The 21407-nt window shown below is 44.3% G+C and overlaps 1 protein-coding gene across 1 annotated transcript in view; it reads left to right on the forward strand.

Moving 5' to 3' along the window:
* The first annotated feature begins 14195 nt into the window (after positions 1–14195).
* Positions 14196–21407, forward strand: part of MAOB (monoamine oxidase B) — a 122124-nt gene continuing 114912 nt past the window's right edge. The window contains exon 1 of the mRNA XM_019956141.2: positions 14196–14352. Coding sequence (XP_019811700.1) covers positions 14307–14352 — 46 coding nt within the window. The 5' untranslated portion in view covers positions 14196–14306. The remainder of the gene's footprint in view (positions 14353–21407) is intronic.

A 21407-nucleotide genomic window follows, 5' to 3' on the forward strand; every position in this document is an offset into this window, starting at 1 on the left:
CAACTTCTTCAGCTTCCTGCTCCCTTCCTTTCCCTTTAGGGATCCTAGATCCTGACAGCACTCCCTAATAAATCTCCTGCTCACTAACCTCGGTCAAAGTGATTAAACACTTTGATGCTTTGCTAGCCTATGTGAGCAAACTGATACCTAACCCAGTTCATGCACATGTATCTGAGAAATGGAAACTTAGGAACAACCAGTCACCAACAGCCAACTAGGTTTTTCCAGATAGGCAACTGCTTAATTTCCTTGCTTTGCTTTGCTTTCTTCTCTGCTGTGTAAAAAAGCCTTGCCTTTAGCACTGAATGCCTCCAATCACTTTCAGTTTGGCTTCCCTGGTGGCTCAGATGGTAAATGCAGGAGACCTGGGTTCGCTCTCTGGGTCAGGAAGATCCCCCGGAGGAGGAAATGGCAACCCACTCCAGTATTTTGGCCTGGAGAATTCCCATGGACAGAGGAGCCTGGAGGGCTACAGTCCATGGGGTTGCAAAGAGTCAGACATGACTGAGTGACTAAGCACACCACTGGAAAAGATTTTTGCTCAGATAAACTCCTGAAACTTATAATGTTCCTCAGTTTATCTTTGAACACCTCTATTTCAGAGTCTGCTTCCTTAGTAATCTAGACTGTGACCCAGGCTGCAGGATTTGACTTGATCTGTGAGCACAGACTCCTCAATCCTGTGGGATTAGACATGGTACCCTCAGCCTCATACTTTGCTCTCTGTCCTTGAAGAAAATTATCTCGGTCTCAGTATGATACCACTATATTCCTGTGAGGGACAGTAACTTGCTGCAGTGTCTCTAGTTTTCCCTCTCATGTGGAATATTTTTCTTCCTTATAGATGTGGGTGCCTGAATTTAAAAACATGATGATGTTATGTACATCTTCTAAAGAGCTCAGCTTTGCCTCTACATCCTCAGCTGCGGCTCCGCAATCTGCCACAGACAAGAGGATCTCAGTGTGAGCTGTCAAACACCCATTTTAATTACTTGTGTTATATCTGCTGCTACTGCTAAGTCACTCCAGTCGTGCCCGACTCTTAGCAACCCCATGGACTGCAGCCTACCAGGCTCCTCCGTCCATGGGATTTTCCAGGCAAGAGTACTGGAGTGGGTTGCCATTGCCTTCTCCAGTGTGTTATATCTACTTAAGATATATTATTGTATGTGAATAGTTATAATACATAATTAATTAATATAGACTACATTAACATACGTATAAGTAATATATAGCTCTGGGCTTCCCAGGTGGCTCAGTAGTAAAGAATCTGCCTGCCAACACAGGAGACTCAAGGGATGTGAGTTTGATCCCTGGGTCAGGAAGACACCCTGGATATGGAACTGGCAACCCACTCCAGTATTCTTGCCTGGAGAAATCCCATGGACAGAGGAACCTGGTGGCCTACAGCCCATGGGGTTGCAAAAGAGTCAGACACGACTGAGAGACTAAAACAGCAATATGTAGTTCTATTATTATATTCAATGTATTACTATAGGTTATATATCAGAGGTATGCTCAAGTTTTCTACCTTTTGTAATACATTTCAGGTTTTTGCAATAGATTGCCCAATTCCTGCAATCTACTTATCACTTATCTTTACAGTTATTCATAGTTTAAATCCCAAAAGTCACAGCATCCATAGTGAAGAATAATTTTTTCCTTCTTTAATACCTTGATTTCAATCATTTCATACAAAGTGAATGTCTACTACTGAGAAGAGTTCAAATCAATGCAAACCTCAGCTATTAACATCATTTTGTAATGTGTAACCCTCCCCACCAGGAACATGTCTTGCTGTGGTAGCCATCCATAAGGGTAGCTCCTCTTCTCATCTAATTACTATGGTTGCCAGACTTGATTGCAACCATCCTCTGGAGTCCATTTCTTATATGTAACATAAACGTCTTATTTATAAGAAAACATGGCGAACTTTCCTGGTAGTCCAGTGGCTAATACTCTGCATTCCCAATGCAAGGGGCCTGAGTTTGATCCCTGGCCAGGGAGCTAGATCCCACATGCCACCCACAACTAAAGATCCCATATGTTGCAACTAAGAGCTGGTGCAGTCAAATAAGTACATAGTGAAAAAAAAAAAATAGCATGGAGAGATTACTTAATGCAGCACTACATAGAGATAGCCAGTGTTCATTCTACATCCAAGACCTCACAGTATGAAATGAGAATCATATAAAGAATAATTAATTGAAAATAACTTTATTGAATAACCAATAGCTAGCATATATAAAACAATACTCTAATAGTTATTGGAGTGTTGGGGCTCTAATACTCATTTCTGATTTCTTCTTCCCCCAAAGAATTGGTAAAAATGCTTAACTGTGTTCTTGGGAAATGTTCTGAGCTTCTCTTCTTCCTGAGCTGAATATTTCGCAGTTTGCTCTTCCTCTGTGGGTCCCCTACAATCCTTGTCTTCTGATTATCACCCTTGTTTAGGAAACTTTATTATGATTTCTGGAAATAGTCTCTACATACAGTCACTGTTAAAAAAAAAACATCACTTTGGTCCAGTTGGTTTAGCACTTAGGTTGCAGGTAAGAGTTGTTTTTTCTTCATCAGACTCTGCAACATGTCTAGGTATGACCTCTGTCTTTCTGAAGCCTTGTTGCTTGGTAGTTTTGGCCTGAGGCCACATGTTCTGGGGCCTGCCTCTGTCTGTTGTGCCCCTTTGTCCCATCCTTCTCTGTTGTGGCAATAAGGTCATGGAGGAAAGAGCCATCCTTTGGTTCTTTGAGGAGGAACAGTCTTTTCTCTTCCTTCTCAATCTTGTTTTGATGGGCTGGCTCAGAACATCCATCTCACTGCCAGCTGTTAAGGGAAGTCATGCAGACCCACCTGTTTTTGCCTTGTACCCTGCCAACTGTACTTTGATCCAGTTCATGACCAGTCCCTTGGCCTTTGGCATCTTAAACCAGCGTTTGGACTTTTGAGTTGGATCTCAAGCTTGTAGCCCAATGCCCCATGAAGGGCTTTGATTTGGATTGCAGCTGGGCTCCCTCAACTCTCTGGCTGTTTGAGGATATGATTCCCCTCTAAAGTAAGCCTTTGAAGCCAAAAGTAAGGTTTTGGCCCAATGAAAGTTCCCCTACTTCCTTTTTGTTGTCCCCAAGGAGAGGATTTGGAAACTCTCAGATTAGGATCCAAACTGATGACAGATTTTTCACTGGGCAGAACCAGAGGTCCTATAACATTTAATGATTGCTAAAAGTTGTTAAAATTTTTATTTAACATCGTTACAGAGAAGGCATGGCTGAGACCCTTTCATCGTTTGATCCTTCCATCTATGTTTCAAAAAAAGATTAACAGAGAAGTTGGGGAAAAGAAACTGGTAAACTCTAAAGAATCTAATTTTAAAACAAATTTTCTATCCCTTTGTCAAGCTTTCAACATTCAAAAAAAAGTGAAATGTACAACTTAGATAATATCTGGTGAATTCTGCTTTGCTCTGTCTGCCTCTTTATTGAAACCTCCTGTAGCATCATAGGAGACTCACTGAGATATCTGTTAATGAAAAGTCAGACAGCAAGAAAGAAGTAATAAGGACAGTTTATCTCTTTGGCAGGCTTCTAATAAAAAAAATGAAAAGAAAGTAAGTTCATTTTAATTAATGAAAGAAACACGGATTTCATCAAGTTGGAAAAGGCAGATAAACACTGCTCAGGGCAAACAGCATTCCTCTGTGCTTCTTGGTTAAAGATGCTAAGCATCTCTCTATTGGAACATGTATTAGGTTCACGGTAATTGTCTGTTTTCATATTTGGTTTTTCCTAGGATTAGCATGGAGAAGGCAATGGCACCCCACTCCAGTACTCTTGCCTGGAAAATCTCATGGACGGAGGAGCCTGGTAGGCTGCAGTCCATGAGGTCGCTAAGAGTCAGACACGACTGAACGACTTCACTTTCACTTTTCTCTTTTCATGCACTGGAGAAGGAAATGGCAACCCACTCCAGTATTCTTGCGGGAGAATCCCAGGGACGACGGAGCCTGGTGGGCTGCCGTCTATGGGGTCACACAGAGTTGGACACGACTGAAGAGACTTAGCATAGCATAGCATAGGATTAGCATAACTTCTTATTGATAAGGGCATATTCCAATGATGAGCACAGTGACTGATGCAAAGCTGGTGCTCAACAAATTGTTTTGGAATGGATGAATAAAAGATAATGCATGATCTCTTCCTGTAGGAATTTATTATGCAAAGAAATAGAGGAAAACAACAGAATGGGAAAGACTAGGGATCTCTCCAAGAAAATCAGAGATACGAAAGAAATATTTCATGTAAAGATGGGCCCGATAAAGGACAGAAATGGTATGGACCTAACAGAAGCAGAAGATATTAAGAAGAGATGGCAAGAATACACAGAAGAACTGTACAAAAAAGATCTTCATGATCAACATAATCACGATGGTGTGATCACTCACCTAGAGCCAGACATCCTGGAATGTGAAGTCAAGTGGGCCTTAGAAAGCATCACTACGAACAAAGCTAGTGGAGGTGATGGAATTCCAGTTGAGCTATTCCAAATCCTGAAAGATGATGCTGTGAAAGTGCTGCACTCAATATGCCAGCAAATTTGGAAAACTCAGCAGTGGCCACAGGACTGGAAAAGGTCAGTTTTCATTCCAATCCCAAAGAAAGGCAATGCCAAAGAATGCTCAAACTACCACACAATTGCACTCATCTCACACACTAGTAAAGTAATGCTCAAAATTCTCTAAGCCAGGCTTCAGCAATATGTGAACTGTGAACTTCCTGATGTTCAGTCTGGTTTTAGAAAAGGCAGAGGAACCAGAGATCAAATTGCCAACATCTGTTGTATCATGGAAAAAGCAAGAGAGTTCCAGAAAAGCATCTATTTCTGCTTTATTGACTATGCCAAAGCCTTTCACTGTGTGGATCACAATAAACTGTGGAAAGTCCTTTAAGAGATGGGAATACCAGACCACCTGACCTGCCTCTTGAGAAATTTGTATACAGGTCAGGAAGCAACAGTTAGAACTGGACATGGAACAACAGACTGGTTCCAAATAGGAAAAGGAGTACGTCAAGGCTGTATATTGTCACCCTGCTTATTTAACTTATATGCAGAGTACATCATGAGAAACGCTGGACTGGAAGAAACACAAGCTGGAATCAAGATTGCCGGGAGAAATATCAATAACCCCAGATATGCAGATGACACCACCCTTATGGAAGAAAGTGAAGAGGAACTAAAGAGTGTCTTGATGAAAGTGAAAGAGGAGAGTGAAAAAGTTGGCTTAAAGCTCAACATTCAGAAAACGAATATCATGGCATCCGGTCCCACCACTTCATGGGAAATAGATGGGGAAACAGTGGAAACAGTGTCAGACTTTATTTTTCTGGGCTCCAAAATCACTACAGATGGTGACTGCAGCCATGAAATTAAAAGACGCTTACTCCTTGGAAGGAAAGTTATGACCAACCTAGACAGCATATTCAAAAGCAGAGACATTACTTTGCCAACAAAGTTTCGTCTAGTCAAGGCTATGGTTTTTCCTGTGGTCATGTATGGATGTGAGAGTTGGACTGTGAAGAAGGCTGAGTGCCGAAGAATTGATGCTTTTGAACTGTGGTGTTGGAGAAGACTCTTGAGAGTCCCTTGGACTTCAAGGAGATACAACCAGTCCATTGTGAAGGAGATCAGCCCTGGGTGTTCTTTGGAAGGACTGATGCTAAAGCTGAAACTCCAGTACTTTGGCCACTTCATGCAAAGAGTTGACTCATTGGAAAAGACTCTGATGCTGGGAGGGATTGAGGGCAAGAGGAGAAGGGGGCGACAGAGGATGAGATGGCTGGATGGCATCACTGACTCGATGGACGTGAATCTGAGTGAACTCCGGGAGTTGGTGATGGACAGGGAGGCCTGATGTGCTCCGATTCATGGGGTCGCAAAGAGTCGAACACTACTGAGAAACTGATCTGATCTGATCTGGGAAGAGAAACATGTTGTGCACACACATACACACAATGCTTCCCACAATTTTATTCCTTGTTAATATTTCACTATTGTTATTGATGCTTTCAAACTGTGGTGCTGGAGAAGAATCTTGAGAGTCTCTTGGACAGGAAGGAGATCAAACCAGTCCATCCTAAAGGAAATTAACCCTGAATATTCATTGGAAGGACTGAGCTGAAGCTGAAGCTCCAATACTTAAGCCACCTGATGTAAAGGGCTGACTCATTTGAAATGACCCTGATGCTGGAAAAAGTGAGGGCAGGAGAAGAGGATGACAGAGGATGTGATGGTTGGATGGCATCACCGACTCAATGGACATGAGTTTGAGCAAACTCTGGGGATTACTGAAGGACAGGGAAGCCTGGTGTGCTGGAGTCCATGGGGTCGCAAAGAGACACATGACTGAGCAAATGAACAACAGCAAGCCTGAGGTCAGAAGAAACTCAGGATTCTCTGGCAGCAAGTGGATACAGGGACTGGGGTGTGATAAGATAAGGGGTCACTTCAGGCTCACATCAGTTTACCAGACCTGGAGCCAGCCCCTTACCAGGCCCCCGGCTTCCCTATTCTCAACAGAATTTATCAATTAGTTCTTGAAAAGCCATGCTACATTGCTTCTTTCTGTTTTTGGTACTCAGAGGTGGCTTTTTGAGTGGTCTGGAGAAATATACCTCTATTTTACTACTTCAGCTTAAACACCTGTCATCTCACTGAATCACCCTACTTTGGCAAAGCCCATATCCCAGGCTCATAGCTAATTCCCCCTTGCTGCTTCAGGGTGGGCTCTGAATTCCACTCTGCCCCCCCCCAAAGTCTTGCCTGGACATCACCAATTTCCTGGGCTCCTGCCTCAGCAGCTCCCAGAGGGGACACACTGGCTTGCTCCAGGAACAGTTGTCTGTTTTGATCACTTGCAAACATGAGACTTTTTAAGATAACCTTTAGGTGTTGCATTTACAATACTAGGGAAGAGCCTGCTTGAATTCACTGGGGGTTTCAGGGCAGGGAGAGTGGGGACAGAGTGGGTATCCAGAAGGAGGATGAGCGGGGTTTGTGCCGTGCTCAGTAGCTTCAGTTGTGTCCGACTCTTTGCAACCCCATGGACTGTAGCCCACCAGACTCCTCTGTCCATGGGATTCTCCAGGCAAGAATGCTGGAGTGTGTTGCCATTTCCTTTTCCAGGGGATCTTCCCAACCCAGGGATCAAACCCATGTCTCATGTGTCTCCTACACTGGCAGGTGGATTCTTTTCCACTGAACCACCTGGGAAGCCCATGAGCAGGATTAGGGATCCCATTCAACTTCAGTTCAGTTCAGTTCAGTTCAGTTCTGTCGCTCAGTCATGTCTTACTTTTTGCAACCCCATGGAATGCAGCATGCCAGTCTTGCCTGTCCATCACCAACTCCTGGGGCTTACTCAAACTCATGTCCATCCAGTCGGTGATGCCATCCAACCATCTCATTTTCTATCATCCCCTTCTCCTCCTGCCTTCAATCTTTCCGAGCATCAGTGTCTTTTCTAGTGAGTCAGGTTTTCGCATCAGGTGGCCAAAATATTGGAGTTTCAGCTTCAGCATCAGCCCTTCCAATGAATATTCAGGACTGATTTCCTTTAGGATGGACTAGTTGGATCTCCTTGCAGTCCAAGGGACTTTCAAGAGTCTTCTCCAATACCACAGTTCAAAAGCATCAATTTGGGGCACTCTCTCTCCCCCTTCTGATGTCTATGTCAGAAGCTTTCTCTGACTCTTTTTATGCTTTAATAAAACTCTGCTATACAAAAGCTCTTGAGTGATCAAGCCTGGTCCCTTGTCCTGAAATTAAATCTTCTTCGGAGATCACAAATCCGAAACCGTTCACCATAAGCTATCATCTTGGGGGCTCATCTGGGATCTTCAGGACAAGGTAAGAACACTCAGAGCTCTAGCCTCTCTGCTTTCTCAGTATATGCATTTTTCTGCCTTACTTTACTAACTCTACAGTGTGCTTGTGTGAATGAATAACATGCCCTGCTTGAAGCAAGTGATGAGTCCTGCTCTGCAGTTTTGCAGTGCCTCCTAATGACTGAAGGCAGTCCCCAAAAGGGGAGCCTTGTTGGGGGTTTATACAGACCTGCCAATGCCAAGAGACACCCAACATCTCTGTGGGGAGAGCAGCCAGAAATGGGCAAAGCAAGTGGACTGAACTTTGCTTTCTTGGTCATCTTTTCCTGGTCTCTTTGACCATTTCATAATTGTGTGGGGAATTAGAAGTACTAACCAAATCTGTCAGATCATAGATTTCTGAGGAACTTGTGATCCATGCCATTACTGTGTACTATTTCTTAGACCCCCAAGCTTGGAATAGTCATGTGACACCCAGACTTGCTGGGAGCACATTTGGGAATAAGGTGGAATTCTAGCTTCAGCAGCATCTCTCTTGGCTGCCTACCTCAGGGGCCAGCGACCTGAAAGTGAGTCCTTGTCATAGCTGTGCCTCCAAACTATATGGATGGAAGCACTGCTAGACAGCATGAGGTTTCTAAGAACATAGGTCAAGAATCCCAGATTGGAAGTACAGCTGGCTTCTTCCTTTGGTAGTGCTAACTGTTAGTGGATCAGGGGAGGCTCTCTGGTGGCTTTTGTCTCAACTCCTTAGATAATTCTTCTGTGGAATCTGTGGAAATGAACTGGAAGGATTGGCGCTAAGAGTTTGAGGATGAAAAATCCCTTTTTCCTCCCTGGGTGACCCTTCACTAACTCTTTTGCTATCACATATACTGGTGTGGCAACTCTCAGAGAAGGGACATCTTGGTTGCTGTTCATCTGTTTATGACTCACTGCTTTTACTGTGGTCAGGACTGTACTCAGGAATGTGCACAGACACACATAAAGAAGGATGCTTCCCCTAGTAGGCCTAGCTTAGGAAACATTTCTGGGAAAGCTACTCTGTCACACTCTGGGTGGCATCAGAGAAAAGAACAAATCAAATCAAAGGTCTTGGTGGTATGAAACTAAATCAATTTGGGATGCCATCAGGTGTGCCTCTGGTGCATCTCCACCCCGCCTCAATGGTACAACTCAGAGGGACAAGTAAGGTGCCTGCATCCATAAGGGACAGACTAAGTCCAACCAGGGAGGAAAGCTTCAGTGGAAAGTCTGTCTCCACTCCCATCTAGAGCAGGGAGGGATGCCTCCAGTGGAAAGAAGCCACAGCTGTGGATGCCACTTTTTTCTCTCTTACAGATGGGAGCTAACAGTTTCAGAACCACTCCTTTACAATGTATTTTTAAAAAACTGGGACAAGTTTGATCCCCAGAATTTAAAAAGACACGCCTGATATTCTGTTATTTGAATGGCCACGGTATCCTTTGGAAGATGCAGAACGCTGACCTGTTGTTGAAGGATCTCAATTATTACTGTTTTACAACTAGACCAGTTCTGTAGAAAACAAGAGAAATGGGTACAAGTGCCATAGGTGTTGCTCTTTATTTCTCTGTGAGACATGCAAGACTTATGTCCTAAGGGTGCAAATTTGGGTGTGAAACCTTCAGCTGCCTCCTGTTCTCTTACTTTGCCCCTGTATCTGGGGCTCCCAACTGAACAGACTGAGAATAAGGGCACCCTTCCAGGAGGGGTTGCCTCAGTCTCAGTAGAAATATTAAGGTCGAGACTATCGAGAGGATCCAAAAAGTACACAGAGACTTTATGGTACTAACTTTACATTATGACCTTTCTTGGAGAGATGCTTACTTGGGACAGACACTGACTCCTGACTCGGAAACTTGAGTTTTGGGAGAAGCTACTACTTTTGGAGATGAATGGCTTGAATGTGAGATAAGGGGAAAGAGGAAACACGAAATAGCCCTCCTCCCTACTAGGAGCCAAGCAGTTCCTATAACAGAGCCAGTTTGTCAGGTGTAATCTTGAAGGACTCACGTGAGTGCACATCGTGAGACTTTAGACTGTGCTAAGTTGGTTAACATAGAACAGGGAGAGAAGAAACTCCTGGTAAATTCCTAGATAGACTACATGAGGCTCTCTGAAAGTTTACTTATGTTGATCCCAAAAGTTCAGAGGGAGAAATGATCTTAAAAGATAGATCACTTAGTTGGCTCCAAATACTTGCTGTACATTACAAAAACAGGAATTTGGACCAAATCAGTCTTTAAAAAAAACTGTTACAGCTGGCTCAGATAGTATATTATGGTAGAGAATACAAGGAGGAAGAAAGAACCAGACAAAAGACTGAAGCCCCAACAATGACAGTTAGATCTGCTCTGAAACAGCCTGAGGAAAAATGTCCAGAGGAACCCAGGTGAAAAGAGATGGACTTGTTATTACTGTGGAAAGGAGGGGCATCTCAAGCAAGATTGCCCTCAGGCATCTATAAGCTGCCCCTGGATCCATGTCAAGTCTGCAAAGGACTATACTGGAGAAGAGACTGCCCTCTGAGGTGTAGGCCCCAGAGGTGGAATCTCAAGACAATTGGGACTGAAGGTGCCCAGGGGTCCCCACACAAGCCCTTATTCTAAGGCTGAAGAGCTCCATGTATTAATAACTGTGGAGGGCCTATCAGGGCCCCGTCGATTTTCTTTTGGACACTGGGGCAACTTTCTGCTCACTAAAGCCCCTGGTCTGCTTTCCTCCTGATCCACTGCCATAATGAGGCTGTCTGGACAACCCAAATGCTATTATTTCAGTCATCCTTTAATCTGAAACTGGGACTCTGTGCTATTTTCTCGAGTTTCTAACCTTGCCAGAGTCTCCCTCACCCCTTCTGGGTAGGGATATACTGAGCAAGGTCCAGGTCTCTGGTTTCATAAATATGGAACCTGCTGTTTTAATTGAACAAAATGTAAATCCTAAAGTGTGGGCTGATGGAAAAACTGTGGGTCAAGCACAAAATACTGTTTCTGTCGTCATCAAGCTCAATGACCCTCATCTATTTTCACATCAAAAGCAGTATCCATTAAAGCCTGACGTGTTAAGGAAAGGTTAAAACCCATCATTGAAAATTTAAAGGAACAGAGGTTATTAATTCCCTGTAACACTCCATACAACACTCCTATTTTGGGTGTAAAAAAGTCAAATGATAAATGGAGACTTGTTCAAGATATACTAATAATAAGTGTCTAATCCTTATACTTTATTGTCTGAAATTCCTAAACAAGCCAAATATTTTTCAATCAATTATTTGAAGGATGCTTTCTAGAGTTAAACCTATATTAGATCATCCTCTACCTATGATTTTAAGACAATTGAGAGGATTCTTGGGCATTACAGGCTATTGCCGCATTTGGATTCCAGGTTATAGGGACTTGCCCAGCCTTTATATAAACTTATAACTGAGACTCAGCAGGCGCAAACCCACTAGCTGGTTTGGTCCCCAGAGACTCAAAAGGCTTTTAAGTCTATTCAAACTGCTCTCTTGCAGGCTCCCACTTTGAGCTTGCCCACAGGATCAGAGTTTGTTTGTTACTGGAAAAAAAAAAAAAAAACAGGCTATGGCCACCTTGCTTAAGGGCAATTGTTACTATTGTTTTGCTAATGCCTAAAGCTCATAAGTTTACTAATGGGCAAAATTTTACTGTACTGACTTCTCTTGATGTAAGTGGGATCTTAAACTTTAAATTTCAGAGCAAAGATGCTCCACCTTTAAAGCTGCTATAATTCAAGGGGTATTGAAAGCTCTAGGAATAGAATATCACTTACACTATTTCTGGAAACCCCAATATTCAGAAAAAGTTGAAAAGGCTAATGACATTATTAAAAGACATCCATGTAAGGTAATTCAGGAAACACAAGACAGTTTAAAGCTTTACCTATAGCTTTAATGAGGGCTTGAACTGACCCTAAGAAGAAGGGACTGTCCTAAAGCCTTAGAACTAACTATCTGAGTCAGCTTTCAGCTTTTCAACCTCCTCATCAATTGAAGGCTTCCCATGGTGGGTTTCTCCACTTCAAGGAAAGGACTTTCTTCAGCTCTGTGAATACCTTTACCAACAACAATCATATGTGACACCTCTTCTTGATCTGATGACATCTAGCAATCCTAAAATGGACTGATGTAACTATGGACATAATGTAACTTTTAATTTTGATTAGGTTTTAACTTGATTTAATGACTATTTTGCCTTACATCTGTAACTATATAACGGGGTTTGTTTCTAACCGTGTGAAGGCTTTTAGGTTACAAATGGTTTTCCAGGCTCCTACAAGTGTCATAGCCTCCTCCAACTATTACTTGGGGCCTCTGGATCAGAAACCCTCAATATGAGGTTTAGAAGAACATGTTGCCTCAACAATTTAGGGATGATGCCCTTCAACAGCAAGAAGTAGTTATGGAATGAGAACGATGCCCCTTTCCCTTTTCAACATAATTTTCCTAAAAGAAAAAGGGGAAATGAGAGCGTCAGTTCCTAGGCAGGTTGATAAGAAGTCCAGGGTCCTCAAGGAGAAAGAGGTCTGGGGCTCTTGAAGAGGAGATAGGGGTCTGGAATTCTCAAGGAGGAGGAAAGGGCAAACATCTTTTTTTTTTTCCTCTACATTCCTTAGTCTTAGTCACATTAAATGTTTTTTTTCTTTAAGCCTGGAACTGATGATTACACAACAAATAACTCAGTTTGAACTCTGTACTAAGGATTATATAACAACATATCCTGCTTGAGGACAGTTTCTCCTCCTGAGAAACTTCTGGCTAATCCTGTTATCTTAAAATGTAAATTATGAGAGTGGATCTAGTAAGATCTTTACAACTTTGAGACATTCTTTGATTTATTGTAATAATTAATTAAAAAGTATATAACTCCCTTGCTAACACTAGTGAAGGGGGCACTCTCTGTCCCCCTTCTGATGTCTATGTCAGACGCTTTCTCTGTCCCTTTTTACACTTTAATAAAACTCTGCTATACAAAAAAAAAAGCATCAGTTCTTCGGCACTCAGCTATATGGTCCAACTCTCACATTCATGCATGACTGCTGGAAAAACCATAGCTTTGACTATATGGACCATTGTTGGCAAAGTAATGTCTCTGCTTTTTAATATGCTGTGTAGGTTGATCATAGCTTTTCTTCCAAGGAGCAAGCATCTTTTAATCTCATAGCTTCAGTAACCATCTGCAGTGACTTTCGAGCCCAAGAAAATAAAGTCTGTCACTGTTTTCGTTCTCTCCCCATCTATTTCCCATTCAAGTACAATGCCAAGATAATAACAATCCTGGGTAGCAGATCAAGGTAGGGCTTGGAATCTTCCTAGCCCTCAGGAAATTGTTGTGTGTGTTTTTTTTTTTTACTTTTTAAAAAAATTTATTATTATTATTATTTTTACTTTACAATATTGTATTGGTTTTGCCATACATCAACATGCATCCACCACGGGTGTACACGTGTTCCCCATCCTGAACCCCCCTCCCACCTCCCTCCCCATACCATCTCTCTGGGTCATCCCAGTGCACCAGCCCCAGGCTTCCTGTATCCTGCATTGAACCTGGACTGGCGATTCGTTTATTATATGATTTCTGACTCTTTCTCTTGTCTTTGCCCCTCCTTAACGACTTTATCTCACTTTGCTCATCCATAAAATGAGTTGTTGTAAGGTTTAACTGGAATTATGCATGTAAAATGCTGAGGATGGTGCCTGGTACCAGAAAAGCCTTCACATTATGTTTGCCGTTCTCTACTGGCTTCCCTGGTGGCTCAGACACTAAAGCGTCTGCCCGCAATGCGGGAGACCCGGGTTCGATCCCTGGGTTGGGAAGATCCCGTGGAGAAGGGAATGGCAACCCACTCCAGTACTCTTGCCTGGAAAATTCCATGGACTGAGAGGCTCCTCAGAGCCTGGTAGGCTACGGTCCATGGGGTCGCAAAGAGTCAGACACGACTGAGCGACTTCACTTCACTTTACTGCTCCATTCCAGGGAGTCGTTTGAGGTGCTGGAGGAGGACATCCCGATCTGCCATCCTCCCAGCCCCCAAGCTGAACAGCGCACCAGGGAAGCTGATGGGAAAATACCGTGCAATGCATAAGGCCAACGGGGAGTGGTGGCCCTGGGGATGGACTCTTGGGGGCCCTGGGCGACCTTTCTGCCCCGGCGTCCACCCTCCCCAGATCTGAGCCGCAGACCTCCGGGCGGGAACGGGGGCGGTGCGCTCTAGCCCCGCCGGCGCGTAGGCGGGCGAGCGGGCGGGGCTCTGCGACCCGAAGCCCGGGGCCGCCAATATAGGCGCTCGGCGGAGGCGCTAGTGTGCGGGGGCAGCGCTGCAGGCGGGGGCCGAGATCCAGACACCGAAGCAGCTGGCACCCGCGTAGCCCGGAGAGGGGCGAGCAACATGAGCAGCAAATGCGACGTGGTCGTGGTGGGGGGCGGCATCTCAGGTCAGTGGCTGCTGCGCGCCCTCTTTCCCCCTCCCAGGGCTCCGACAAGTGGCCGCCCGGGGAGGCATGCGGGGCGGCCGTGCGGCGGCGTATCCCCCGGAGCCCCTAGACTCTCCGTGCGCCGGAGGGGATCTAGAGGGTCCCAAGCGTCGCACACGAAATCCTCCCTCAGGGGGAGAAGGATTTGGTGGCCCCCTCCCCTCCCCGGACAGAAGCTAGAGGATGTCTTTTGAAGGTCTGGGGCTAGACTTTGAACTTCTGCCCCGGACAGCTGCCAAGCCTGAGACTGCTGGAATTTTCAAAGCGCCGGGGGGCAGGGAGAGAGGGTGGTGGTGGTGAGAAAACGGGCAGGGGAGAGACTCTTACTAGGGGGTGGCATAAAGGTCAGTCGCTTGCCCTAAGCAAAGGTCAGTCCTTTTGCTCCAGCCCGACCTGGACACTCTACACCCTCACTCGGACCACGACGTGTTGTTATTCTGGAACCAGGAAAACGACCTTGAACAGCTTCCCGTTCAAAAAGAAGGGATTGGACCCTGGGGTATCGACCCTCCTGATCCCGATTCTTTCTGATTCCACGATTTCCATGGGTCTACCTGCGGCTGCAGGGCCTTCTTGTCAAATGCCTTCTTGTCGAATGTCTCCTCTCCTTCTGCCCCTTCTTCTCCTCGCCCCCACACTCAGTGCAGGGTGGCCAAAAAGCTTAGAAGGGATGGGGGACAGAAAGTACCCTCATAGACACGGGGAAGGGAGGTGGGACTGGGCCTCGAGAAACAGACGCCAGAAGATGGATGGGGTCAGCGGGGGAACCCACCTTCTGAAGAAAGTCAGCCAGATCCTATGGGGAGGGGTCAGTGGAATATGAAGTGATGCTTCCAGAACAGCCTGTCTCACAGACCCCTGAGAATGCTTTGGTCCAACCCCCAGGACCTCCTGGTACTTGAGCAATTACGAGGACACCTCCAAAATCCACCACTGTGTTGACTAAGACGTGCCCTAACCAGACGTCAGGAGCCGGCCTCCAACTTGCTTCCTGGGGGGCAGGCAGGGCAGAGGCGTTCAGATTCTCTTGTGGCAGGTAAAGAAAGCAAGGTGCTGGATGTTGGATGCCATGCCTCCATTCCAGCTTTCCTCACCTTTGAGTCAGATCTCAGGCTATCCCTTCTGTTTGCCGGGTCCCCCACCCCCTCCCCTAGCTCACCCATGCCAGGCTCTGTACACAGGGCTACAGATGCTTTAAGTACAACAGCATGCTGTGGTGGGCTCTGGCTATATAGATTCCATGTTCATTCAGTATTTTAGACATCATTTCTCCTAGAGGAACTCAGTGTGTGTCCGTGCGGCCTTGCACAGCACTCCCATCTTACGGAAGAGGAAACCTCTCTTTCTAGGCCTTCAAAGTCCTTTTCTTACCCAAACTATGTCTAACGTGTTCCAATTCTTCGTTTCCCCCTTTATTTTGTTTTTTTTGTTTGTTTGTTTGTTTGTTTTTTCTGATTCATTCTCTAAACCTTCACGCTCACTCAAATTATTCATGTAAGACTCGTACTGGAAGGATAGATAAGGGTTTAGTTATTTTTTACAGCAGTGGTGAATCTCTGCTTTTGACTCCCAAACTCTCCAAACAAGGGACTGGTGAGTAGATCTGCCTTTTCTCAAGAATGTCACATGGAATAGGCATTGTTCTAAAAACTGAGAAAGCAGGGTTCCAAGGCCTTACTTAAATGCTTTATCTGCTATGTGAGGATAACTCCAACTAGTCATAGCTAGATTACAAGATCATCTAAAAGGTAGGTGAAGCAATGTGTGTGAAAATGGCTTTGCAAAGTCTGATATATGTGTGACACAAGGGATTACAAGAGTTTTGCTCATTTATTCAAACAGTACACGTTAGGGCAGGCTGTGGTTGAGGATGCAAAACTAGATCACATTTTTCTTGTCCTGGAAGATTTTTCAGTCTAGGAAAAGAGATGAGGTATCCAGACAAAGACAATACAAGGTAGAAAGTGTTAGGTGCCACAAAAGAGGTCCATTCATTTGTTCATTATCCATTCATTCAAGGAACATTTGCTTCCTGTCCCACATCCTATCGAAAAGGGAAGGAAAGTTGAGTTAGTCAGAGCCATTGCCCCTGGGGTACTCACAAGCTAATGTGGGAGGCAGAGTTGTGAACGAGTGGTACTAATGACCTACGATATATGCCTTTTCCTAGGACCTCCTACTGAAAGTTATAGGAAAGGTGAATGTTGAACTCTAGGTGAATGTTGAACTCTGCCTGGGAATATCCAAGCAGACTTCACAGGGATGGTGAAGTAGATCTTAAAGAATGGATATGAATTCACCAGGAGACTGGATGAAGAAAGTATCTGAAGCTAAAGAATAGCTTAAATCACAAATATGTGAGATATTCTCATGCTTAGGAAAGATAAGAACTTTAGCACAGGGACTTCCTTGGTGTTTCAATGGTTTAAGACTTGGCCTTCCAATGCAGGGGGTTGCAGATTCAATCCCTGGTCGGGGAGCCAAGATCCCACATGCCTCAAGGCAAAAAAACCCCAAAACATAAAACAGAAGCAATGTTGTAACAAATTCAATTAAGACTTTAAAAATGGTCCACAGGAAAAATTCTTTAAAAAAAAAAAGAAAGAAAAAACTTCAGTGTGGAGAATTGAGGGGAACTTGTGGGAGACCAAGCTACAGAGGTGGGTTGGGATGAGTTGTAGGTAGCCTTGTATGTCATCACCCAAAGATTTAGCTCCCTGGTGGCTCAGATGGTACAGAATCCACCTACAATGCAGGAGACCCAGGTTCAATCCCTGGGTCAGGAAGATTCCCTGGAGATGGGAATGGCTTCCCACTCTAGTATTCTTACCTAGGAAATCTCATGGACAGAGGAGCCTGGCGGGCTACAGTCCATTTGGTCGCAAAGAGTTAGACATGACTGAGTGGCTAATTTTGGGGGCTTCCCAGGTAGTGCTGGTGGTAAAGAACCCACCTGCCAATGCAGGAGACATAAGAGATGTGGGTTCGATCCCTGGGTCAGGAAGATCTCCTGGAGGGGAGCATGGCAACCCACTCCAGCATTCTTGCCTGGAGAATCCCATGGACAGAGGATAGGGTCACAAAGAGTCAGACATGACTGAGTGACTTAGCACACATGCAGTCAATGAATAGCCACTAATGATTTTTCATTCACAAAGTGATATGTCGAGTGACAGGAATATGATCTACAAAAAGAGGAATGTGCAGAAGAGCAGGTTTGGGGAAAGATGGAGCATCTAGAATTGAAGGTGCTGATAGAACACCTAGGGAGAGATGTCTAGCAGCTGCAAGTGCAAAGAACAGGTTGGGCTGACAGATTTGTGTGACAGAGACGTATTAGTTGAGGCCCCTGAAGTCTGTGAAATGACCCAAACCAAGAGTGGCGAGAGAAGAGAGGATGCCTAGGATGGAACTGGTTGAGGCGGTGCTCACCTTCTCCACTGGGAGGAAGATATTTCGGTCTTTATAGTTTGATGAGAGAGATGAGGAAACTGAGAAACTGAAAAACACTTGCTGCTGCTAAGTCGCTTCAGTCGTGTCTGACTCTGTGCGACCCCATAGACGGCAGCCAACCAGGCTCCCCGTCCCTGGGATTCTCCAGGCAAGAACACTGGAGTGGGTTGCCGTTTCCTTCTCCAATATATGAAAGTGAAAAGTGAAAGGGAAGTCGCTCAGTCGTGTCCGACTCTTAGCGACCCCAAGGACTGCAGCCTACCAGGCTCCTCTGCCCATGGGATTTTCCAGGCAAGAGTACTGGAGTGGGTTGCCATTGCCTTCTCCGGAAAAAAACTTGGTTAATCTCAAATCTTAGCTCATATGTCATTTACTGGGGACAGCCTTCCCAAATCCCTCCAAATAGGTTGAGATGCCTTTGTTTAACTCTCCTCTGCCATCTTGTTCTTTTCCTTGAGTTTTTAATTGTTCACATTTTAGTGTCATTTCTTGTTCAATCACTTTCTCCTCCACTAGTCTGTAAGCCCCTGGAGCCCTGGGAAGTGTTTCTATGTCTCCTGGAGAACCCCCAAACTCCAGCTCCAGAGCTCTGCCTGGCCTACTTAGCACTTAATAAATGTGTTAAATGAACAAACTTTAACATATTCCCCACAAAACAGCAGTTGATTGCATCTGAAATTCACATCCACTTACTCCTGACGCTTTTGCATGTCCTGCCAAATCTTATTGAGTAAGGGGAAAATGGTAAAATCAGAATTTTAGGATTGGTTGGTGACTGACGCAGTTAACTTTGTTAATTATTAAACTTGGGCCATTCTGGTAGTTCTCTGATAGTTTTCGAAGCTGTCAGCAAATTTTAATCACTCCCTTTGGCATAAGCAGAGACAGACTGGGGGTACGGATGGTTAATATATAACCTTTTTTTTAGTGTTTGAAAAATTCCAAGGCGACTGCAGAACAGCATTTTGTTTGGGGAAATGCGTGTGGCATACAAACACACACCTGCTGACATCTCTTTCACCCAAGGAGCAGGTCATCTCTGGGGACTTGGCAGAGTAATGGCATTTCCCACATGGAGCTGGACAACAGCATACGGCTTCTGTTCCGAGTCTCGATTTTAATGTTTGGTTTGGTAGAACCATGGAAACTATCTTTTGCAATTCTGGAATGGCTCTTGCTCAAGCCTCAAAATAAAAGCTAAAAAAGGGAAACTTGAAACAGAAAGGAGAATTTTTTTTCCAGGCTTGAGAGAAGTGATCTGGCCATCTGAGGGTGGCAGGCACTCGGCTAACAGCCTGGAAGAGTCAAAGTCAGTCTTCCAAGTGGTAATCAACACCTGGAAGGTGATCTGTCCAGCCAGAAGGGCCAGGGGGGCAAGCCTGCTGCAGGCTGGAGGGACTGGCCTAGGCAGGGTGCATCAGAGAGGGCCCACAGAGGATCATGAGTTGAGGGATGTGATAGGCAGATGAGGCCTGTGTGTTAATGGCAAAGCCCCCGCCTCACCTTTGATGAAGAAAGATGGAGAACTTCCTGGATGCCTATAAACCACCTGAATGTTCTAAGAAATGGTAACTGGATGGAAGTGCTTGGAAATGTGTGTATCCCAAAGATAGGCTATAAAGAGGCAGTATGCAATGTTAAAAGAGCATAGGTCAGACATCAAACAGACTCGTTATGAATTCCGTTTCCTATACTTAGCTATTGTGTCACCTTAAAATTTCCCTCACCTCTCTGTTCTTCAGCTGCCTTTTAAAATGAGATTCCCAGTGCCGTTATTGGCCGAGAGCTTGTTGCTAGGATTAGAAAGAACGCACATAAAGGACTGTACACAAGAGGCCATTATGGCGACAGGTTGTACTAAAAAGACAGCTTGTCTTTTTGGAAAAGACATCCTTTTTTTTTTTAGCTTCTAGGGTTTTTTCATCTGTGGGAGCAGAAGCAGGCATCTCTGTAATCATGTCTTCCTCTTTACTGACCAGTCATTTTTCTCGCTGTGAGGCATTTATAAGGTGACTACAGGATCTGTACAGGCATCATTCTGACCTCATCCTGCCCCACCCCCATCCCTTCAGTCCCTCCAGTGAGGAGTCTGAGAACTCAGGCTTATCCTGGGCTTCAGAGCCACCAAACCCATTGTGTTCCTTATCAGAAGAAATTTTCAAAGCCCTCGATCTGTATTTCATCACTACCCCAGCCTGGCTGTTATTCCCTTTCTGATCTGGTCTTCATTTTAGCCACCTGACACCCATCTTAATTATAAGAAATAATAAATGGGATTATTATTTATCTCTTGAATAATATTAATTATGTAATAATAATAGAAGAGTCAGCATTTTGAGTGTTGTCTATATGTTAAATTGAGTAACAGTGAGGTGATCTTAATATTAGCATCTCCAGGCACTGGATGAATTCAAACTCTTAGTGTAGAAATCTGTCCTGTGTTTAGAATTTCTGACATATTTATCTCTTAACTATATACAAAAAATAATTAGAATTTCAGACTTTTCTTTCAGTTTAGCTGCTACGTTTCTTACATCATCTGTGTTGGTAAATCATATACAAGCCAAGAAAGTAGGGCTGTGAAACACAGCCTTGTTATAAGACAATATTCCATGAGTGTGTGTGTGTGTGTGTGGGTACATGTACATGCACAGCCACTAAGCCACTAGCCACCTCCTCCAGCTAAAGTTTGACAGTGGAGTTGGCCGCACACTGACACTTCACATCCACTAGTGGTTAGAGGCCATTTTGTCGGCCTGATTAACAATAATAGCAAGGTCTACTGTGTGCTTGCCAGATCCTAAGCCCCATTCCAAGCATTTTACATGCATTTTCTCCTTTACCCCTCTAGACCACTTTATGAAGTAGATACCTTTATTATCCTTACTCTCCAGATGAGAAAACTAAGTCATCAAAAGGTTACCAATTTTTCTTAAGGTGACATAGCTAGTGAGTGGTAAAACCACAATAAATGCCATGCTCTTAACCTCTGTACTCTACCACTGCTGATTTCTTCTGTTCCCAGTGAAAATGTCACTACAGGAACAGTTCCTTCCAGTCTGTAGCAATAATTTAGGATTTGTTTTGATATAATTTGTTCACATTGGAACAGTGGAAAAGACATATATATTGAGTAATGTGCATGATATGTATGTCATCAGTTTGAAAATCATTTGTTTTATAGCTCGTACACCTTAATATAAAAAAAAGGCTCAATCAAAAAATGGGCAGAAGAGCTAGATAGACATTTCTCCAAAGACAGGTGACCAACATGCTCATGAAAAGATGCTGAATATGCTGATTGTTAGAGGAATGCAAATCAAATCCACAATGAGTAGTTGATCTTACACCAGCCAGAATGCCCATCATTAAAAAGTCTACAAATAATAAATGTTGGAGAGGGTGTGGAGAAAAAGGAACCCTCCTACACTGTTGGTGGGAATGTAAATTGGTGCAGCCACTATGGAGAATAGTATGGAGGGTCCTTAAAAACTAAAAATAGAGTTGCCATATCATCCTGAAATCCAGCTCCGATACCCAGAAAAAACTCTAATTCAAAAAGA

Source organism: Bos indicus, chromosome X (genome assembly GCF_029378745.1).
Source record: "Bos indicus isolate NIAB-ARS_2022 breed Sahiwal x Tharparkar chromosome X, NIAB-ARS_B.indTharparkar_mat_pri_1.0, whole genome shotgun sequence".
NCBI classification, from domain to species: domain Eukaryota; kingdom Metazoa; phylum Chordata; class Mammalia; order Artiodactyla; family Bovidae; genus Bos; species Bos indicus.